At 41.0% G+C, this 21,388-nt stretch overlaps 3 protein-coding genes across 13 annotated transcripts in view; 1 reads left to right on the top strand and 2 right to left on the bottom strand.

Annotated features, from left to right (window-relative positions):
- CYB5R3 (cytochrome b5 reductase 3) overlaps positions 1 to 7,787 on the top strand; it is a 35,844-nt gene extending 28,057 nt beyond the window's left edge. The window contains exons 6-9 of the mRNA XM_032775933.2: positions 1,736 to 1,819; positions 1,917 to 2,002; positions 4,945 to 5,044; positions 5,851 to 7,787. Of these exons, the coding sequence (XP_032631824.2) occupies positions 1,736 to 1,819; positions 1,917 to 2,002; positions 4,945 to 5,044; positions 5,851 to 6,023 (443 nt within the window). The 3' untranslated portion in view covers positions 6,024 to 7,787. The remainder of the gene's footprint in view (positions 1 to 1,735; positions 1,820 to 1,916; positions 2,003 to 4,944; positions 5,045 to 5,850) is intronic.
- A 3,791-nt stretch (positions 7,788 to 11,578) lies between these two features.
- On the bottom strand, positions 11,579 to 13,620 carry REP15 (RAB15 effector protein). The gene has a single exon (XM_032775935.2). It carries the CDS (start codon positions 13,426 to 13,428, stop codon positions 12,727 to 12,729), a length of 702 nt encoding a protein of 233 aa, XP_032631826.1. The 5' UTR covers positions 13,429 to 13,620; the 3' UTR covers positions 11,579 to 12,726.
- A 4,031-nt stretch (positions 13,621 to 17,651) lies between these two features.
- The window catches only part of PPFIBP1 (PPFIA binding protein 1), a 191,680-nt gene continuing 187,943 nt past the window's right edge, over positions 17,652 to 21,388 (bottom strand). For all 11 annotated transcript variants that reach the window (XM_032775923.2, XM_032775922.2, XM_032775924.2 and 8 more), the window contains one exon: positions 17,652 to 20,481. In XM_032775923.2, coding sequence (XP_032631814.1) covers positions 20,395 to 20,481 — 87 coding nt within the window. In that variant the 3' untranslated portion in view covers positions 17,652 to 20,394. The remainder of the gene's footprint in view (positions 20,482 to 21,388) is intronic.

Genomic DNA, 21,388 nt, shown 5'->3' with positions numbered 1-21,388 from the left:
ATCACAGCCCTAACCAGCATTGCTATACTGGCAGAAGTTTCTCATGTAAGTCTGGTATAAGTTACACCAGGATAAAGCAACGTTTACATACTGTAATTGTGCCCACAGCAGGGATTGTACTATATTGGCAAAAAATAGCCCACTAACTGGCATAGTTATACTGATACAAAACTGTGTGTAGACCAGGCCTGACCCACTCCTACTCAATTCCTAGCAAAGAGGCAGTAGCTGTGTTAGGATCCCATCTGCATGACAGTTAGTAATGGTTAAACTTGGTTACATTGTCCAGGCCTCTATGAATGAGGCAGTGTAGATGAGTGCGTCCTGCTGGTGACTTCTGGGAATTAGCGCATTCCAGCTCTGGAGCGCCCTCTGCAGGCTGATGAGCCGCCTGTCCTCTGGCCCCCATGTCCCTCCCAGGACCTGGTGCCCTGGTACCTGGGGTGCTGCTCCTAGCAGTAATCCCCTCCGTTTTAGGGTCTCCCCTCCCTGGGGAACCCCCACCCACTATCCCCACCTCACCTCAGTATCAGGCTACTGCCAGTCATCATCTAGCCCCCACGCCCTAGGCAGACTGTAGTATCAGCCTACTCATCACTGGCAAGGTTAGGTTTGGACCTGCTGCCTTGGCCTACCCCTGGGCTGCCCTCTGCAACCCTCAGTACCTGTTGGCCTTGTGCTAGGCTACTGCCAAGGGCTTTCCAGGCTGGAGCTCCCCAGCTCCTCTGCCTTTCCCCAGCCCTGTTCCACTCAGGTACCCTGTCTCCAGCTCCCTGCAGTCAGGCCCTTCTCCCACTACAGGCAGAGGGAGACTCACTGTCTGTCCCTGGCTTCTCTGCCTTTAAAGGGCCAGCTGAGGCTGTTTGGGGAGTGGCCCCAGCTGCAGCCACTTCCCCCAGTCATCCCAGCCTAAAACCTGCTTTCTCCAGCCACAGACTCCTCCCAAGGCTGTTTTTAAGCCCTTCAGGGCAGGAGCAGGGTAACCACTCTGCTACAAGCAGAGACATGTAATGTCATGGTTAAGAAATGGGCTTTATCCCAAGATAGAGCAAAAATGTTTGTCGCCTCTGTGGTGTGTCCACACTAGCCATCAGGAATCAATTAACTCTAGGTTTAAAAAAAACAAACAAAACACAACACAGTGAAGAGAAGCCCATAGAGCTCTTTTAAAACCTGGTCGTGACCTTATTTGACTCCACCCACTGGTGTGGTCTTTGTGTAATTGCTGATGGACTGGATTTGTATTATAGTGTTTAGATACTTAATTTTAGTCAGGTTTCCTTCCCACAAATTGAGGTGTCTCTTAGACATAGTCATTACATACAGAGAATGAATTGTGAGCTCTTGAGGGCAGGTTGATCTTGTCAGGAGGTGGAGGATGGTCCTTGTCAGACTGGGCTCCTGCTCCTTGATCAGGGCCACCAGACATTACTGAAATGCAAATCGTGATAGCTTGATGTTGAGTAATGAGTCAAAAAATCTTGTGTAATTATAATACACTAGCAGCATTCATTTTTGACGCCTTTTAAAATAGTTAGCACTTTTAAAACGTATCTGTTTGTCCTCACAATAGCCTTACGATAACCAGATGGGAAAATGAGTGGAGAGGTGATTCCCCAGGATCTGAGATGGTCACTATAAATCAGAATGAGGACTCAGGATTTGTGATCCCAGTCCTCTGTCTAAATTAGTGTTCAAGAGTACTCCCTAATGTTTCTTTCCTCCTTTTTTCCAGGCACGTTTGCTATTCGGGCAGATAAGAAATCTGAACCTGTTCTTAAAACAGTGAAATATGTTGGAATGATCGCAGGTGGAACTGGTATGTAAGAATGAAGTTTCATTCTTTGTGCACCTTGTTTCTGCCACACTATTAGATATGTTGCTGGTGGCCAGTTTTAATTGCAGTTTTTTTTCAGGCATAACTCCTATGCTGCAGCTCATTCGCGCCATCATGAAGGACAAAGATGATCCTACTGTTTGTCAGCTGCTGTTTGCTAATCAGGTAACCCTTCTTTTCTTCTTGTGGCAAAGCATTCAAATTGTTCTTAAGTTTAAAAAAAACAAAACCCAGGTATATGCAAACCTCTCCTGAGACAGCACAGAACACAGGTACAATTCAGTATCACAAAACCCTAAGCTAAAAATGAACAGAAACTATAAAAACAGTCACATGTGAGGCCATTGTAATGAGCACACTGTTTTCTACATTACTGCCTGGTAACTTTTGCCCTCACATCCAACTCTTCTGTTTTTTTCCTACGTCCTCTTGTTGTGTTCTCTATCCAGACTGTAAGTGTTTTTTGAGACAGGGATTCTTTCTTCTGTTTCTTTCTCTCCTGGAAGTGCTTAGCACTTTTTTTTTTTTTTTTTGCGGGGAGCCCTTGTCAGAATTTTAAAGCTGCCCCATCTAGCAGCGGCATCATTTGCTCTCCTTAGTAATACCCCCTCTTCTCTCTTGCCCAGGGGCATGGAACCAGGTTTGTGTAGGGAAGTATGAATCTGACTATTTTTGAACACAGGTACAGTATAAACTTAATTGTGCCCAACAGATAACTGCAAAATGGGGGAGCGAGTGCCATGCCATTAGAAATAGTAGCTTACTTGGTGTAGAACCAGCACTACAGAAAGATATTTTCTGATCTATTGGGGCCCATATTCTACTCAGGCCCTGTTTTCAGATTTCAACTTCTCTGAAAGGTTGCGTTGTGTTATGCCACTGCATGCTGTCTGTCTTTACAAAACTCCAATGAAGAGTCAATACTGTGAATCTTAATGTGGTTGTAATAGAGCTGGTAAATGATACTCTCAATTTTAAAACAGGAAACCCTTGTTTATGAATGGCATGATTTAGCTGAGCTAAGCATTAGGCATACAAAAGAGGAGAAACAGAGGTAGGTGTTGTCCAGCACGATGGCTTAATTTGGATACAAATCTCTCTCCACAGTCTGGGAGGTAGGGATATAAGTTTGACAGGAAGTCTTAGTCCCATTTGGTTCTAGTAATGAAATATCCCCTAATTAAATGGTGTAGCAAACACTCTCCATTGGTACTGAACAACTTCTCTCTTAAACCAAACCAGCCACTCTTACCCAGATAACATGCTGCCACGCATACCAAAATGTCTGAAGGGTAAGATTCTGAAAAGGTCATATTATAGGCACCTATATAAAGTAACTAGATTTTTTTTTTTTAAAGGGCTCAACTCCCAGTGTTTTCAGAAGGAGTTGGTAGGTGTTGAGTATTTCTGAAAATCTGGGCATAAATATCTAAGTATGTTGTATCAAGTTACAGTAACCCAAACAAAAGCAGATGTGTGGGTTGACAGTGTATGATACTACAGACTATCCTCAGTGCTTCAACTTTATCTTGTATCCACTGAAGTTATTTTAATCCTAGATGATGATGTAGAAATGAGAATAGTAGAAGCTGGTGATGGAAAAGACCTGTTGGGTCATCTAGTTCCCTGCCAATATAGGATTGACCTTTATTGTACATTTATCAGAATTATGTCTAGCCTAGACTTGAATGTGCCCAGTGATGTCCCATTTCCCTTGGAAGCACATTCCATAGACTAATGCATCTGACTGGTTTAGAAGTTTTTCCAGATGTTAAGCCTAAATTTTTCCCTCTTCTGTTTCGTCCCAGTATTTTACTACTCCAAATGCCTCTCCAGTCTTGGTTTTTACACCCTTGAAAAAACTGTCCTGGCCTGGTCATTATTTAGCCAATTAAAGGATAAAATGTCTCATTCTAAGGATAGTTCATACATTAAGTGCTTCCATAACTGGCTCCTTTGGATTTTTTCTCCCCTCTACCCGTGTACTCAGCCCTTCACACCCTTAATCACTTTTGTTGCTCTTCTTCGAACTCCCTCCAGTCTGTCAATATATATTCCTAGTTTGGGGGACCCTGTATTCCAAGTATAGTCTTAACAAAACTTTGTACAGAGGACCTGCTATCTCCCTGTCCTTGTTTGTGCACAACCAAAAATCGCATTGTAACATAACACTGAGTTGCAAATTCCTAGCTCCTCTGCCTGCTGTCACCTGTAAAATGTCCATAATTTTTGCTGCTTTCCAGATTTATCCCTCAAGTTAATCTGTGTTTAGGATTGTGGATATATCTTGTAGAATCTCATTTTATTTCCTGCCCATATTTGTAAACACTGTAGACCCTCTTAATTATTTTTGTGTCCTCATGGGTGTTTTACACATTCATATTCAATACTTACTGCTAATCTCACTGCATGCTGTTAGCCCCTTCTACACCATTGAAAAAGTCTTCTAATGTCCAGTTCAGATGCCTGCCTTTATTAGTCAGATCCAGAAATAGCTTTCTTGTAACGGATGCAGTTTCATGTTAGAGCTAGAAATAGGTGCCTTCTCAGCAACAAGTGCTGATAAACTCCCTCCACAGTACCCAGTATATTACTTTCATTGGTGCCAAATTGCTGTGTGGCTGTGTAGAGTATGAAAGGATTAGCACTGCTTCATAATGTGAGGCTGAAAAGGAGATGGAAAAACTACCCTCCGAGTCTACAAGCATTATTTATACTATAGTGATGTTGTGCAGTAATTTCCCAGGTTTTCTGAAAGCTGAATTGATACTGAAGACTGTTAATACAGCATTTCAGTTTTGTGGTGCTGCTGCATCTAATAACCATGTAGTGCGGGGTGGTTTTGTCATTTAAAAAAAAGAAAAATCTAAATATATTTTTATTCCTTTCCATGAGACAACGTGTGGTTTTCAAAGACCAAGAAGCTGGGAAATCTGGGGTCTGTTTCTGACTCTCTGTGTCTCACTGAGTTATCTTAAACTTTGTCTCTCTCGCTAATATTGAGATGATAGCTACTGCACAGGAGTTTTGTGAGGCTTAATTTGTTACAGTTAAGAGACTGGGTGAAGGACTCTATTGAAAGAATAACTCCTTTCCTTTCCCTGCAGACTGAGAGAGACATCCTGTTACGTTCAGAACTGGAGGAAGTTCAGGTTCAGCATCCAGAACGCTTTAAGCTTTGGTACACGCTGGACAGAGCACCTGAGAGTAAGAACTAACATGCCATCCCTGTCAATACACCAGATTACTAGTGCTGATGATTACAATTCTAGAATCCCCTCTAATTTTTTCATCCCCTGTTAAGGCAACTAAGTGCCTTCAGAGCTGACATGGTGACTTCTGTAGGAAGGAGCTTGGTAGCTAGTGCCTCCAAAGCTATGCAACTGGTCAGGAGAATGCTGCTATGTAGTCCTCATCTTTGACTTTGGCAGCAAACATGAACAAGTCCCTCCCCCCCTCATGCTTTTCTGACTCCAGTTTCAGTATATTCTGAAGAAAGAAAAAAGAGCGTTATTGACACAAGAATTGAGGATTAAATGTGTTAGCTAATGTGAGAGAACAAAGAGGCAATCTCATTTCCCTTTTTGGGGGCAGTAGTTTTGTGTGTTCAGTGCCAGCAGCAAGCTGGGGAACCTGAATCCCTCTGTGAAAGGGTTAACACACTAAATACCTATGTTCTCTTAAACAATGAATTAAGAAGGAAGGTCATGTGGTACTAAACTGTGATGGGGGAAACTTGGGTTCTGTTCACAGCTCTGCCAAAAACTTCTTCTTTTAGTAAATAACTTCCTCTATTTCGGTTCCCCATCTTTAATATGAGGATAATACATTTATCCTCAACACTCTTGTGCTGTATTAATTACAGTCAAGGTGCTGAAATTCTCTCTCTTATTCTGTGTCTAAGTTCCTGGCACAGTGGAGCCCTGTTCTTGGTTGGCCCAGAATAAATAAGGGTGAGTGTTGTTATAAATCCTGTTTAATAAAATACCTTTTTTCCCCCCCTCTCCATTCAGATTGGGATTATAGCCAGGGATTTGTGAGTCAAGACATGCTCAGAGAACACATGCCCCCTCCTCAAGATGATGTTCTAATCCTCATGTGCGGCCCTCCTCCAATGATCCAGTATGCTTGCTTACCTAACCTTGAAAAACTGGGATACACCAAGGACATGAGATTCTCCTACTAAAGAAGATTTAGCTGTGCTGTAGTGTGGAAAGAAAGCTGATGTAAGGAAAAGCATCTAGTTAACAGGGAACAAGACAAAGTATGCACACAGGTGGCTGGTGTACAGTGCTGGGAAGCTACATTTAGATTATAATCACTTAGATTTCTTAATGAATTTGGAAGACAAGCCATCCGTTTTAGACTCAAATTTTAATTTTTACTGTTTTTGGTGGCGTTGTGCCAAATTTTGGCACAACACTAAAAACAAACAATTTAACCAGGTTGCAGGTGCGTAGTGATGTATGATGTTTCCCTTAACACATTCGTCAGAGAGACTCTGACTACAATTCAATGTCAATTTTCAGCAGCAAAGCAGAATTTTTAAGCGAATGAAGAGGTCAGTTACGTTGCTTAACATTGTAATCACAGTCGTAACTAGTTACTTCCCAACACTGTGTATATTGGATAGCATACATGGTGTGAACTATGGCCACGTCTGGGAAGTACACCTTTATTTACCTTACTATTGCCAAATCTTAATTATCTCAAAGCTTTTACAGTAGGTGGGTCAACAGTGGCTGCCTCTTACACAGTAACTTTCCAGAGGTGAAATCTGGTGGTTTATTGGTTATGACAGCTATGGTGTAAGATGTCAAACATAAATACACCTACTAAGAACATAATTTCTAGTTGCATTTTGGATTGACCTCAGTTAAAGCACATCTTTTCCAGCTGATCACTGTCACTAGCCATTCCCCTCTCAAGGACCTGAGATTAATTCGTGAAGGCAGGGGCTTTTGAATATAGAATGTTGAAGCAGTTATTTAAAGAGCTGAAGGTGCTAGACTAGGGGGGGGAGGTGTTCCCTCTGTAGAAAACTGTAGATTTGACTACTTTTCAGAACTGCTCCTGCTGAGATTTCACTTGCAAATCTCTAGGTGTACTAAAATCCCACTAGCAAAAACTACTCAATTTAAAGTAATACTCATTTAAATATTAGTCTCTTTTTGTACATTTATTTCTCTGCTAAGTTACTACCCTACATACAGTGCTCAAGTAAAACTCCATGGAGAATTTTGCCCAAAACGGATGTGTAAAATTGAACTTGGCTAGACAGATGAAGTTGCTGTCAGACAAATCCAAAAGTGCTGGGTTGATTGTACCTAAACTCTGGATGTTTCCATACAGAATTTTTTTATTTTCCAGCAATTGAGGTAGAAGCTGTCCTACCTGTAAGTTGTCAAAACTATAAAATCTTGTTTGAGTTGCTAAAACTGTTGGCTGAAAGATTATGTTCTCTGGACAGCAGTTGCATCTGACACTGAAAGAGTAAGTAATATTAATACTATAATCTCATAGTAATATGTATCTTTGTAATTTGGAGGACCTCCTCTTGTGCCTATGTACAGCTTTCTGTTCTGCACTTAAGATATTATTCATTCTAGGTTTCTTTACACTTAGTAGCCTTGCTGCTGGGAGATTTGTCAATGTGTGCTGCTTACAGTCTGAAACTTGGGCAGAACTGTACTGCATCTTCTGAGTACAACTGAGCTGTTCCTGCTACAAATTTAAATCTGTCTTTGGAGCAGGCACTATGTACAAGTTAAAAGTAAAGTATGGGTGTTGCTTGTATCTCTAGGGGACAAACATACCCAAAGATTTTTTTTTTATGAGCAACTCTATAGCTGGTTAATCTCAAGCTGTTTTGTATTACTTATCATACATATTCACTTACTGGCTTTTTCAAAATGTTTGTGCAAGAAATAAAATATTGTGCTGATTGTCATTTTATGTAAGTATTTATTAACTTTGCAAAGCCACCTATGTAGGTACATGGATAAAGAACTTGCTACCTCTTAATAAAATCCTACCATGGGTGGGAAAAGGACTAATTGCAAAACAAAGTTTAAAAAGAAACAACAAACAAACCTGTTCTTACCCAGCTGCTTATCTGTTTCCTTAGCTAGATTCATGGAAGAATAATTTTTCTGTAATCAAAACCATAAGATTTTAGTACATCAACTTTAGTAGCAGCAGAGACCCCTTCAAAATCAAAAAGGGATATTTATGTAAGAATCTTCCATACCTGCCTTAGATATGTAACTATTAAAAGCAGCACTTGCAAATATGTTATTACAGTGTGATGGGATCATAGTTTTTTGATAGTATTTTCCCCATAATTAAGCTGAGATCTACTACAAGGTGAGTCACTATGTTTCTTTGAGATGTCTCCCCCTATGCATGTGCCACTACTTGCCCTCTTCCTATGACTCTGCTGTAGAGAAGGAACTGAGGCGAGGTTAGCCCTCATGGCACAGTGCTACAGAAGTTCTCCTATTAGCAGGGCACAGACACCTAGAGTGGAACACCTATCAGGACGCCACTCAAGACATGCCTTTGCTTTGCCCAGTAGGTTCTGCTTAAAGTGATGAGGAAGTGGTCCCTTGTTTAGAAAAAGAGCATCCTTGAAAAAACCTGCTGTGCTTTAGCTGGGGTGGGAGGAAGGGTCCCAGCTCTAGCACACTCCTCCCCTGAGTGGCTTTGACATAGGCAGGCAGTGCTTGTAGAAAGGAGGAAACACTGGTGTCTAGCATCCTAGTGTGAACAGGGTCCAGAATGGATTAGCTTTCACCACCACCATGTGGGTCTCTTAACCCAGTACAATCACTAACAAATGGACCAGACATATGGCACTTGCCATTACTTCATATTGGTGTTTTTTTCTGATGAAGTTGTCTAAAATACATTCAGCCACAAATGGGAAACATTAAGAACCTGTGCTATGGTCTGAGACTAATGTACTTTAATTGCACAGGGAGCTGTACAACAGCATACTAGTAAATGCAATCATGTGAAAGTCGGTCAGTCATTTGCACATGTAATGTTAAATTATTCAATTACTTTTAACCTTGAAGAACTAGCAGAGACTACTTCAAGTTGGTTTTCTTACTTTATTAAATCCTTTACCAAATACTGTGCTGTCACATCACACTTCTCTGCAAAGAGTTAATTAGCAAATACTATAATGAGGTCTGATTATGAAACTGCTTTGCTTTATAAAATATGTCCCAGCATACTTAACTTGGGGTAAATGAGGGTAGAGCCACAGAAGTCAATGGAACTATACTGCTATATACCAGCTGAAGATCTAGCCCCTTTTCTCTAAACAAGTGAACAAAATGGTGCTTTTTCTTTTATATTTATTGGCTAGTGCACAGTAAGGCAAGGGACTCTGCTACTCCTATTTGTGACACAAACAGTATTGCCTGTCAAAGCCATCTGCAAGTTTAATTTAAAGGTACAAGAAACTCACTGCAGGGAAAACTGAAGTTTAGGTTTCCACTCTCTGAACAAGTGCTACAAATACCACATCAGTGTAAGAGTTGAGTTTGGTCACAAATCAGAACAAAAAAGTTGAAATAGCAACAATGAAAAGTGCTTTTAGGAACTTTTCTAAAAGCCCAGAGGAAAATGGGATGTCACATGACAGATGCACACCGTGCGCTATGCCTCCTCCCTTTACAGCTGTCTTTGGGTGTGTATCTTTCTTAGTGCTCAGCCTTTTTGGCTCAGAGTAGCCCTGTGAGTCTGCTACTCAGAGTGGGTCCCTGCTTCAGCACCTGTGTTTCTCACAAGCTCCAAAGGAGCTGGATGCCCAGTTGGAGGCTTACCTTCATGGGAGCTCTACAGCCAGCAGACATGTTGACAGCCTGTCACTGACCAAGATATCATTTTATTAGTCAATTGGAATATAAAATAGAGGGACATCAGCTTAGAAGAGTAGAGCAAAACTGCATGTGCCCGGTGCAGCACCACCTCTCTGCTCTGCCCAAAGGTCCTGGATTTTCCCCAACCTGCCCTGATAAAACAGGGGTGAGGGGACTGCAATGAGATCCTAATTTCTTTGTCTCACACTTCAGTCATGTTCAGACCTCCCCCTCCTCCCCAAATCTGGCTCGCATTGTTAAGGGTGGCCTCAGGTCCTGCAGTGGCCCCTCACAGGAAACAGGTGAGAAGACAGTATGAGGTCCATCCTGCTGGGCAGAAACTTTGGTGCTGGTGGATGGGCCAACTTTAACCCGCAGGGTAGAGATGGGAAAGACAGGCAGTGACAGAGAAGGGAACAGGGCTAAGAGGGGGGTACTGGGAAGTATGGGGAAAGGGAGACAGAAACAGGACATTCCTCCTCTTATCTGCTTTTGTTTTCTGCTCCCCCCTCATGGCTGCTCCCTGAGTAGTTGACAACACATTGGGAACCTCATGCCTGCTTGTACTTCATGTTCAAATTGAGCCAGAAAGAGCTAAGCTGGGTCAACCAGGTAGCCCTAGCTGTCCTCCTCTAGGTACTGGTCCCCATTCCAATAAATTTCCCCACATACTAGGTAGGTGATGATAAAGAGGCCTTCTTGGAGTCTGTGGGGGGTTGAGAGGTCTGGTCACATTGTTCACATGGGTCTTGTCCCTCTGGTCCAGCCCGTTGTCTTCTAGCATAGTTCCAAGGTAACTCCATTCATATCTTGGCAGTTCTTGATACACCATTCATCTCCCTCCCTCCTTTGTCCAAGGAAAGAAATTAACACAGTGTAACAATGTGAAAGGAAGCAGAGAAATTGGGTCACACGTACCATTCATAAAAATAATACACGAACTTCCCCTCTTTTCCACATGGCACTTGAGGCACCACAACAGCTGTGATGCATACAAGTTAATAGATTGACCTGAAACTAAATTGTTCTGTTTGGCTTGACAAAACTGAAATGTTCCAGTTCAGGTTAACCCAACCCAACCCAAAGCAAAACATTTTACTTTGATTTTCCCCAAAGGAAAACTGAAAAATTTCAATGGTGCAAAAACAGCATTTTCTGTTGAAACAAACCATTTTGATAAAATATTCCTGACTAACTCCATTAATAAATAAGAGGTATCAAACTAATGGATAACTGAGGTTTTCATAGGACTTTATAAAAATCTTTGCAAAGAACCATGAAGGGAATGGCACGTGCTATCAAGTTGAAACAAAACGTATCTATTTTTAAGAGAGTAGTTTTACCCTCTCCACCTTACTGAACCCCCTCAATACTTACAATACACTGAAATCTACACTAAGAACCACCTCTGTTAGACAACCCTCATCTCAAAGAAACATTTTAACATATGCAAGGTTTCTCCTAATAGGACAGCTAATTGTTGTGGATCTTGACTGCTCACTTAAAGACAAATTTCAGTGCCCTGTTTTTTCTTCTAGTATTTTCAGTTCACCGATTGATAGGCCTGATTCCATGAGTCACAGAAATCTGCTAGGAATTCCAGGCTTGATTCCGAGCTCTCTTTTATACTGGTGTAAGGCAACTGACTTCTTTAGCAGAGATATGCCTGAGTTACATCAGGCCGTAATAGCTTCATTTTCATAACCACAAAGGTTGCAAATTCAGTAAAATATGGTACAGCTCATTGATTCTTAATCTTGTGTGTTTGAATAATATTTTGACATTAAGTTGTATAGTCAAATTTCTGTTTTAAAGTAGAAAAATATGAAAAAGGTTGGTTTGTGAAAAGGAGCTTCATATCCCAAAAGTTAAATATCCACACGTATAAAATGTAAAGTCTCTTCAAGGTGTAAGCTGGTTTAAAGTATCACCCGCAAGTAATCAAAGTCATTTAATTTGTGACCACACAGTGAATTTGTAAATTCTTCTTATACACATAATCACTATTTGCTTTCCCTTGAAAGAAAGTTTTTGGGATTATACAACCTGAAACTCACATGTTGCTAACTAGGCAGGGAGAAGGGTGGGAAAAGGAAGAATGTGGCTGACGATGGAGCATGACTAAATCCTAAAATGTTGAAAAGAATAAATCTCTGTGAAATATTTGTACCTCTTAAAAGCACAGAGAGAGCATATGTAATACATGGGGGATTTAACTTCAAGTACAAGACAGCGTGAAATTCTATTGCCATTGAAGTCCATGGCAAAACTCCCATGGACTTCACTCAAGCCAAGATTTCACCCCTATTTTTAGTCTTTAAAATACTCTGCAAGATCATTTTCCTTTAACCAAATAGTGATACTTTCTTTCAATCCTACCTCCCCCCACTTCATCTGCCTCGTCTATTTAGTGATTTTGGGGGCTGGGATTTTGTCTTTTACTAGGTGTTTTCTACAAGGTATGATTCCAAATTCATTTGGGACTTCTAGGCATTACAGCAATACAATAATAAATGATTAACAGAGTACTATTTACTAGTGAAAAGAGTTACATATAGGAAAGCTTCTTGCAATCATTCAATCTATATCTATGCCAAATCAGAATGAATAATGCAATAATGAAACAACTTAGATTTTACACTCAGCATTATAAAATCATAGCATCATTGTCCTTCTCTCTCATTCCAAATTAAAAAAAAAAAAGGTCTTCATAGCAACTTTCTGTTTAAGAAGTGCCCACGCTCTCTAGGTAAATGTAGTAAAAACTCTTTCAAAAGATCTTTCAAAGGTTTTGGTGTTGAATATTAAAGTTTTGAAGAACAGATTATTTTTAAAATTAAGCCTCAGGCGCACACACATTTTCTGGAATGCATATAGTGTTGATTTAAAAATTAGAGTTAATCATCTTGGGTCCTATAAAAATCAACTGCCTGGACTAAGTAACTAGATGATTGAAAGACCAGTACTGGATATTCTTTGGTGATAGGCTAAACAGCCCTTTTACCATTAACCAGGAGTTTAAAGAAAGTTAATGTACACCTTGCCCACCTCCTTGAGCCCATTTTTCTTACAGAGGCAGTTTTCAAGCATTTCTTTTGTGGAGAGGAAGCTATCAGTGTTCAAGACGAACTGCCTTAGAGCATTCTCGCCTGACAGGTGATTTTTTCGTTTCTCCTTGTTGATGCTGTCTAGCATGACTCCTCTGATATCCTTAGGCTTCCCTGGCACTCCAAACATTATAAAGAGGCCCAGGCAGTCTTGTCCCACCAGCGTGCAGAACTCTTTCAGCTGCTCAAACCTGCTTTTGTTTTTGAAAGGCTGGCCTGCTAACGTGGCTTCCTTGCTGGGCCCAGTTTCATCGTGGAGGAGCTCAGCCATCTGCAAAGACTGCACGGCAATCTGAAGATTGATTTGTTTGTCGGCTCCAGATAAAGTCCAGATCCAGTCAATCCCAAGCAGCAAAGACTGTTGCTTTGTCATCTTGCTGGTCATGATACGCTCCTCCACTCCTTTTTCAATACAGAAACCGATGAAGTTAACCAAAAAGATCTCATTTAAAGTATCCATGGCTGGGCGGAATTTGCTCTGAGGATCTTCAAATCCAAGGTATTCTTTCAGTTTTTGAGATGCATGGACCACTCCTTGGCTGAACACCTCGTTTATAATGAGAACGTCAGCCTTGTTCTTCTCGTTATGTTCCTGTGATAATTTCTGGCCCATTTTCTCTGCAAAAAAGATATTCCCACATGCAGAATGCTCTGGGGTAGCTTCTTTTTCCTCTCAGTGAAAGCTGCGTGGTCACTGGGTTAAGTCATGCCTTTAAATATGCACAAAGTTCACCCACTGCTTTCCAGAAAAAAGTCACACCAATAGCAGAGCTATGCTGTGCAAACGGGTCACAGTTCCGGAAAGGCAGATATACATTTTTCTGGGCGTGCTCTCATCCAACTCAATACCAGAAACCAGCTGAACAGGTTGGATAGCTTTCACACAAAGTATCAGTTCTTTGGTGTGCGTTACTCAGACTTTACACCTTTTATCATTAATTCCAGCACTAGTTGTTTAACTTAGGCCACTACAAAGAAGCCGTTCTAGGGAGACTGGGTGGTTCATGGGAATATGGAGCCTTTCAAACTGAGAACGCTGGTTCAAATTCAGCTCAGGACAGCAGAGACTAAACTTCATTGCCATCTGACAGCTCTTCAGTGGGCTGTGTGAAATGAGTGGGTGGTCTCAGATGATTTCTTAGTGGACGCTTGTCCATTTTGCAAAATTTGGTAGCAATAACTAGCATCCAGGAGAAAGGACAAGGAAAGAATGAAAGCTAAGTTATCCACTTGTCCCAGAGAAACGCCTTGCAAGTCAGGGATGGCGGCACATTGGCATGACAAAGTGCAGAAGCTCACACTGTTCCTGACTACCTGTGTTGTCCTAGTCTTAGAATCACAGAATATCAGGGTTGAAGGGACCTCAGCAGGTCATCTAGTCCAACCCCCTGCTCAAAGCAGGACCAATCTCCAACTAAATCATCCCAGCCAGGGCTTTGTCAAGCCTGACCTTAAAAACCTCTAAGGAAGGAGATTCCACCACCTCCCTAGGGAACCCATTCCAGTGCGTCACCACCCTCCTAGTGAAATAGTGTTTCCTCATATCCAATCTAGACCTCCCCACTGCAACTTGAGACCATTTCTCCTTGTTCTGTCATCTGTTACCACTGAGAACAGTCTAGATCCATCCTCTTTGGAACCTCCTTTCAGGTAGTTGAAAGCAGCTATCAAATCCCCCCTCATTCTTCTCTTCTGCAGACTAAACAATCCCAGTTCCCTCAACCTCTCCTCAAGTCATGTGCTCCAGCCGCCTAATAATTTTTGTTGCCCTCCGCTGGACTCTTTCCAATTTTTCCACATCCTTCTGGTAGTGTGGGGCCCAAAACTGGACACAGTACTCCAGATGAGGTCTCACCAGTGTCGAATAGAGGGGAATGATCATGTCCCTCGATCTGCTGGCAATGCCCCTACTTATACAGCCCACTGGCAACAAGGGCACATTATTGACTCATATCCAGCTACTCATCCACTGTAACCTCTAGGTCCTTTTCTGCAGAACCCCAGACACTAGGACTGTTCAATACAGCACCTTTTATGAATATATAACACAGTTAATATAAACAAGCTTTTCCAGTCTTACAAAATCCATCCCTCTCCTCTCTCTTTTTGGATTCGCTAAACATGATGGTCAGATCCATGCCATCTTAATAGTATTTGCATGGATGAACCCAGGCCAGTTTTAGTTCTGCTACTTCCAAACCTCAATTCTTCAGTGAAACCACTTCCTCTGCACAGGATCTTATCAATATTTCCAAAAATAAAATTAAGACTGTCCTGTAAGAACTTTATTCCTTCTCATCTCCATTCCTTCTTTGATAGCAGTCATTGATGTGGAGATCTTCCTTCTACTCTCTGCCTTTAATCTCTCAACCATCTCATCATACTTCCCATCCTCCCACTCACTGCCCTCTGGATGTTTTCCAGTAGCCTACAGGCATGCTAAAAAAAAATCCTATGTCAAATGCACAGAACTTACCAACTATTTATCTTTCTGCTCCCCTCTCTCTTGCAAATCCTTGTGCGTGTTACCTACTCTCTACTGGTTAGGCTTCTTCTCCTCCAATCTCATCCTGAGCTATTTCAGCCCCTCTCCACTCCACAAAAACTGCCCTCATGAAGGTCACTAACAACTTCTTCAGAGCTAAGATTAAGGGGCAAATCTCTGGTCTTGCTCTTTTTAATCGAGTTGTAACCTTTAATATCACTGATTAATTTCTCTTCCTTTCCACATTAGTGTTTTGAAGCTCCCAGTTCTCCTTCCATGTCGGCCACTTCTTCAGTGACCCTCACTCAATCTTCTCTCTCCCCTTATTTGTTGGCAGGCCGAACATTTCTTTTTGTGGTGTCATCTCTCTCTTCTGTGCTTTCTCTTTACGGAAACAAATCTGCACCCACAGATTCAACTATTCACATCTAAGGAGATGATTCCCTAATCTTCAACTGTCCCCAGTGTCCAATCTTTTATGATTAAAAGAACTCAACTGTTTAATATGCACATCAGTAGCAGAATCAGGAGCCTGCAGAGATTCAGAAATTACAAGAGATGTTTAAAAAGCCTGGAAATCAGTTATCTTATTTGCTTGCCAACAATTTTGGCTGGCTCCTCTTCAGAGGATGTGTAACAAAGCAGAGGATTTCCCTAATCTGACGACACGATCTTTTACTGATTTGGAAATAGAAGAGATTTTGATTCATTTGCTTCGAAAAGCTTTGCAGTTCCCCCTTGAAGTATTCCTCCCCATCTCTCAAGATCATATTCGTTTCAAGATTTGAAGAGATGTACATCTAAATTACACACAGAAAATATTTTTCCAATCACTGCAAGTTATGTGGTATCTGTCTCCCTAAATTTTTAGTTCTACATTGCAAGAAATAAACAAGTCCTATTATAACAAGATACACTCAAAGCTCTTTAGAAAGAAAAAAAATACTAAGATGTTTACTCCAGTCAATTTAGAAACAGGAGCTTTGTTGTTAGCTGGTATGCACAAAGATGCAGCACCTGGAACCATTAGGGCAGTGATACTTGAACGTATTTGAATGCATGCCCCTTCTTTGTGTCTATAGTAGTTTCCAGCGGGACCCCTCTCCCCTGCCACAGAAGTACATATACTGTTTTAAAAATCAACATGCAACTCTCACTAAATACGAAACCCATTAAGGCATTGATTCAAAAAGAGCCAGTGATCCATTGTAATAAGAGCAAAAGCAAAACTGCAATTGTGGTTGATGCTTACAAGTAAATGTGAACACTGCGTCACAGAAAACAGATTAACATACAGAGGGCAAAAACTTTGTATAATGCTATGCAGATGCCCATCAAGATACACAGTGCCAGCTGAGGGACCTGATATGTCTGGAGGAATGAGCTTTTCAGAGTGGTAGCCATGTTAGTCTGTATCAGCAAAAACAACAAGGAGTCCCTGTGGCAACTTAGAGACTAACAAATTTATTTGGGCATAAGCTTTTGTGGGCTAAACGCACAGAGTGAAAAACACAGTAGGCAGGTATAGATACACAGTACATGAAAAGATGTGAGTTGCCTTACCAAGCAGGGAGTCAGTGCTAATGAGAGAATTCAATTAAAATGGAAGTGGGCTATTCTCAACAGTAGAATATTAAGGGAGGAAAAATCACTTTTGTAGGGTTTGTTTTGGATACGAACTCCATATACAAGGTCCCCTTCTGCTCATCATTGTAAATAAACATACAGAAAAGTTTTATTTAATGTATTCTAGCTTCCAGTTGTTCATTCTCCCCCATTTCCTGAGAAAGGCTAGTCTTGCGCTTAAAGCACAGGACTGGGAATCATGGTTTAATATTCCCTGCCCTGCCACAGACTACCCGTGTGACCTTGGGCAAGTCACTTAACTTATCCATGCCTCTGTTTCCCAACTTCAAAACAGGATTTTGCGATGCTTAACTATTGTTTGGACAGTTTGCATGAGTGCCAAAATATCATCATTTCACTTTTCACAGTGCAAATCCACTATGGCACAGTATCAGGAGATCAATGAATGGGTCAACTAACGTGGCTTCGAGAGATCATTATTGAACAACCCAGGAACAGAGTTCAGAGCTTTTTCATGACATTGTTGACATCAAGCTGGGCTGGTTTAGGTCTTTCAGAAATTAAACATGAGACTCCTTAGGATAGCCAGCTCTTTGATTGCTAATAGAACTTTATAAATGGATGGATGAATAAACATAACCACTGGAATTCTGCTTGGCTTTTTTTTTTTTTTTAAATGACAAAGTTATTTCCAGAAAATTAGTTTTAAAAGTATTTTAAGGTCAATTGAAACTATAAAGACAGACAGACAGACAATTGAGATATTATTTAAAAAAATGCAGAAGCCCAGAAGTATTTGGTATTTTCCAACAGACTTTATTTGCTTTTACACAGCAATACATATTAGTTTATGTTGGCCTCTTCACACACAATGTGTAAAGTATCAGCAGAAGTGTATGTTTCTTTTAACTTCCTGACTTTATTTTAGCATTTATATTACTCTCTCCATAAAATAATTAACGTTCAGATGATAGGTAGCTTGCATAGGATGGGCTTTTTCCAACCAGTATACCACTGAAAAGAATGATTTTGAAGAGACTTCTATTTACATTACATTAAAAACAAGTGAACATCTAAAGTTCTCAATAGGCTTATTCATAGGGCTGGATGGGAGAAACAAAACAGCTTTCTGTGAATATTTGTTTCAATATTTATGTTTATAATCCCCTTGGGATCTCTTTCTGTGACTATTTTAACTATTGTGTTCACTTCCAAGAGAGTTTGCAAATGAGTGAATTTTAAGCAACTATTGGTTCCTAAGGGCAGGGGCCCATGTCTTCTTGTGTTTGTGCAGTGCCTAACACAACAGGACCTGGATCCCTGGTTGAGCACTACTTCAAAACAAATAGTAATTATGCTGCAGAATATTCACAGAAAGCAAACTTCAAATTCACAAGTATTCACACCGGAGACCTTATTCCTAGTGTTACACTTAGCCAGTCAGGGAACAGACGCTTACCACGTGACCTACCTGTCCAATCAAAACAGCTCAGATATCAAATCACCACAAGAAATTGCTGATGAACAAACCATAGACCAGTGGCTCTCAAACTGTTTTTACTGGGGGCCTCTTTCACATAGCAAGCCTCTGAGTGTGACCCCCCCCCCATATATATTAAAAAACATTTATATTTAACACCATTAGAAATGCTGGAGGCAAAGTGGGGTTTGGGGTGGAGGCAGACAGCTCGTGACCCCCCATGTAATAAGCTCATGACCTCCAGTTTGAGAACCCCTGGTATTGACCAAGAATTATTTGCAGAAATTATTCCATCAATAATTTTGAATAATGAATAAATAATTCATTATGAATTATTTGCCTGGCTCTAGCTAGTAAGGAACGAATGGCAGAGTTCAATGTAATGCATAATGTAACTGGTTCTATTGAATTTATTGTAGTTATAGATAAATATAAACTGAGGCTACCCATCCTTTAAAAAAAACAGATTGGTAACAGCATATACGGTTATACTGCTAAACATCAGAAAAAGTCTAAAATCCCTCCCAGCAACTTGTAGAAGCCCACGTTAAAAATCTTGATAAAATCTCTGTTGCCTTCCCAACTTCTGTAATAATACATCAGATGTACTGAAATTGCCATAAATCCAACACTGTTTAGACTGTAATAAGCAACTTGTCTAGAACAGCGTCCTTCCCAATGCTTGTAACAAGAACTATGATGAAAAGCATGATGAAACCCGGTAAGGTAATTAATCTAGCTGTAGTTTTTCTTCACAAATAATGAACATCATGCCATTGTGCTATAATACATGCAACACTCAATACCTTAAGAATCATCATTTTAACAGACAAAGAGCTAGCATTTTTTGGTAAGAACGATCATGTATATAGAACGTCTGACAAAAGATTTTCACTGGCTAGTTAGAATTTTAGAAACCTGATTATTTCAAAGCAGAAAGCAGTGTGCTTTACAGAGGCATAAGTATTAGGCAACGTGTGTTTTGGTATTGGACTTATTCTTGAGGGAAAACCCTACCGTAGGTTTAATGCTGGGAAATGATACATTTCCTATATGTTTCTACATAACTTTTGCAACTATACAAGCCATCCTTTTGGAATATCCTTCTCCACACTGAGCATTCCTCAATTTCAAGCTGTGAATTTTCCAGAATATTTTTAAAACCATTAAAACCTTATTTTAATGTTAATAGCTGCTGCTGGAGGAAAAAAGAAAAGAAGAGAAATTTCAGATATTACAGATTCAGAAATGTGATGCACACAGATCTACATTTCGCAATAGCTTCATCCCAAACCTAAAAATGTTGACAACACTTAGCAAACATTAAAAACGAAAGGAAGCAAACAGTTCAAAGGTCAGCACGACTTTTCCAGTAACCAGCTGGTTTGCAAACTGGGATCATCCCTTTAAAAAACAATTGAACCTTTCACCACTTTATGTCACAAAATAAAACTTCTGCTTTACATGCACTTCATATAATTTTTTTTTTATATAAAACAGTATAAAAATAGGACAGCAACAGTCAAGAGTTACCTTGAGTTTCGTGTAGGGCAGTGGGACCTGGAGGCTTACCATGGATACTAAAAGAAAGAACTGGTATTTACTTTGGACAAATCTATTAATATAGGACACCAGTGATATCTTTTTTTCAGCTGAAAGCCACACTGAATGCGAACGCAGGTTATTTACATGTTTCATATTATTTTGAAACAGTACATTTCACTACATGAACATAAAGAGCATTATGGTAGCAAATTGTAAATGCAATACTTTGGAATATATGTCACAGGTTTGTACATTAAATATAGTAAAAACAATTATACTACCACTCACCAGTGTCTGGTTGGTTTATCTTTTATGGCAACTTTAGAATAGGCACCTTTTCTCCTTATCCACCCCAAAATATCACTTCTAACAAACAGAAGCAAGAGCAATGTAATGTACATGATCTGCTGCCCATCACATATAACGATGATGTTCCTAGCATATAAGAAATTGAATTCTTTATTGGTATTCGGCAGTTACTGTCACACATTTGAATCTTCATCTGTTATACTGGTGCTAGGAGAGCAAGTAGCAAAGTCTTTAAACATTTCATCTTCTTTTAACATGTGCTGCAAAGGAAACAAAGGAAGAATTAACACTGACTGACAAAATTAAGAACTCAGAATTGTGTAGTCTCAGGAAAATAAAATGCAATGCAACTCTAGTGAATCCTCTGTGGTGAAGTCATTCGCCTCAGTTCTCTTCTGCATCCAGTGTCTGCTGGGTGGAGATGACAGTAGAGGATCATTTGCAGCTCCCTGATCCTAAAGCTGTTTTGGTCCTTGGCATAATGTAAAGCAGTCCCAAGATTGCTCTATAGTGTGCCTGGCTGCCTCTGCGCATAAAGGGTCATTGACCAGTCAAGGATTGCCAGAGCATAGTGCCCACACCCTTCTTCCCCAGCAGTATTACTCCTGCACCAGTGGTGACGCAGCAACCAGATACTGGAGGTTCTACACACACAGGGGACTCCTCCCCACCAGGGGAACCTTCAGCTACAGTATCTGGCTGTTGTCTAGCCCCTTTACAGTGTGGTGGAAAAAGACCAGATTTGGGTTCAGGCTGGAGCCCCTGATTTTACAGAAAACCAACCCAACCCAACCGACGCATGGGACATTCTTTGTGGAGGTTCACTATAACTAAGGCTATGATTTAGTCACAGAGGTCACAGCAGTCACGGATTCTGTGACTTTATCGGACCGCCGTGACTTCTTTGGCTTCAGCTGTCTGCAGATGAAGCCAGGGCTGGCGTGGGACTCCTCACGGCTTCCCAGGGCCATGTGCCCCTCCCCCTGTAGCCGGGCTATGCACCTGTGGCTGGGGTTGCAGCCAGGACTCTGTGCCCCTGCCCTGCAGCCAGCTCTGGAGTGGAGGCTGTGTGCCCCCCCCCATAGCTGCGCCCCCCCACTGTGGCTGCCAGAGCTGCGCCTGTGTCCCCCCTGCCCATGGCAGGGGGACTCAGCCTGTCAGTCCCTC

This window comes from Chelonoidis abingdonii, chromosome 1 (genome assembly GCF_003597395.2).
Source record: "Chelonoidis abingdonii isolate Lonesome George chromosome 1, CheloAbing_2.0, whole genome shotgun sequence".
Lineage (NCBI taxonomy): Eukaryota > Metazoa > Chordata > Testudines > Testudinidae > Chelonoidis > Chelonoidis abingdonii.
This window is presented reverse-complemented; position numbering and strand designations above follow the sequence as displayed.

Bases quoted from the DNA above. Each gene is read 5' to 3' on its own strand.
- REP15 (XM_032775935.2), bottom strand. From the start codon at position 13,428: ATGGGCCAGAAATTATCACAGGAACATAACGAGAAGAACAAGGCTGAC.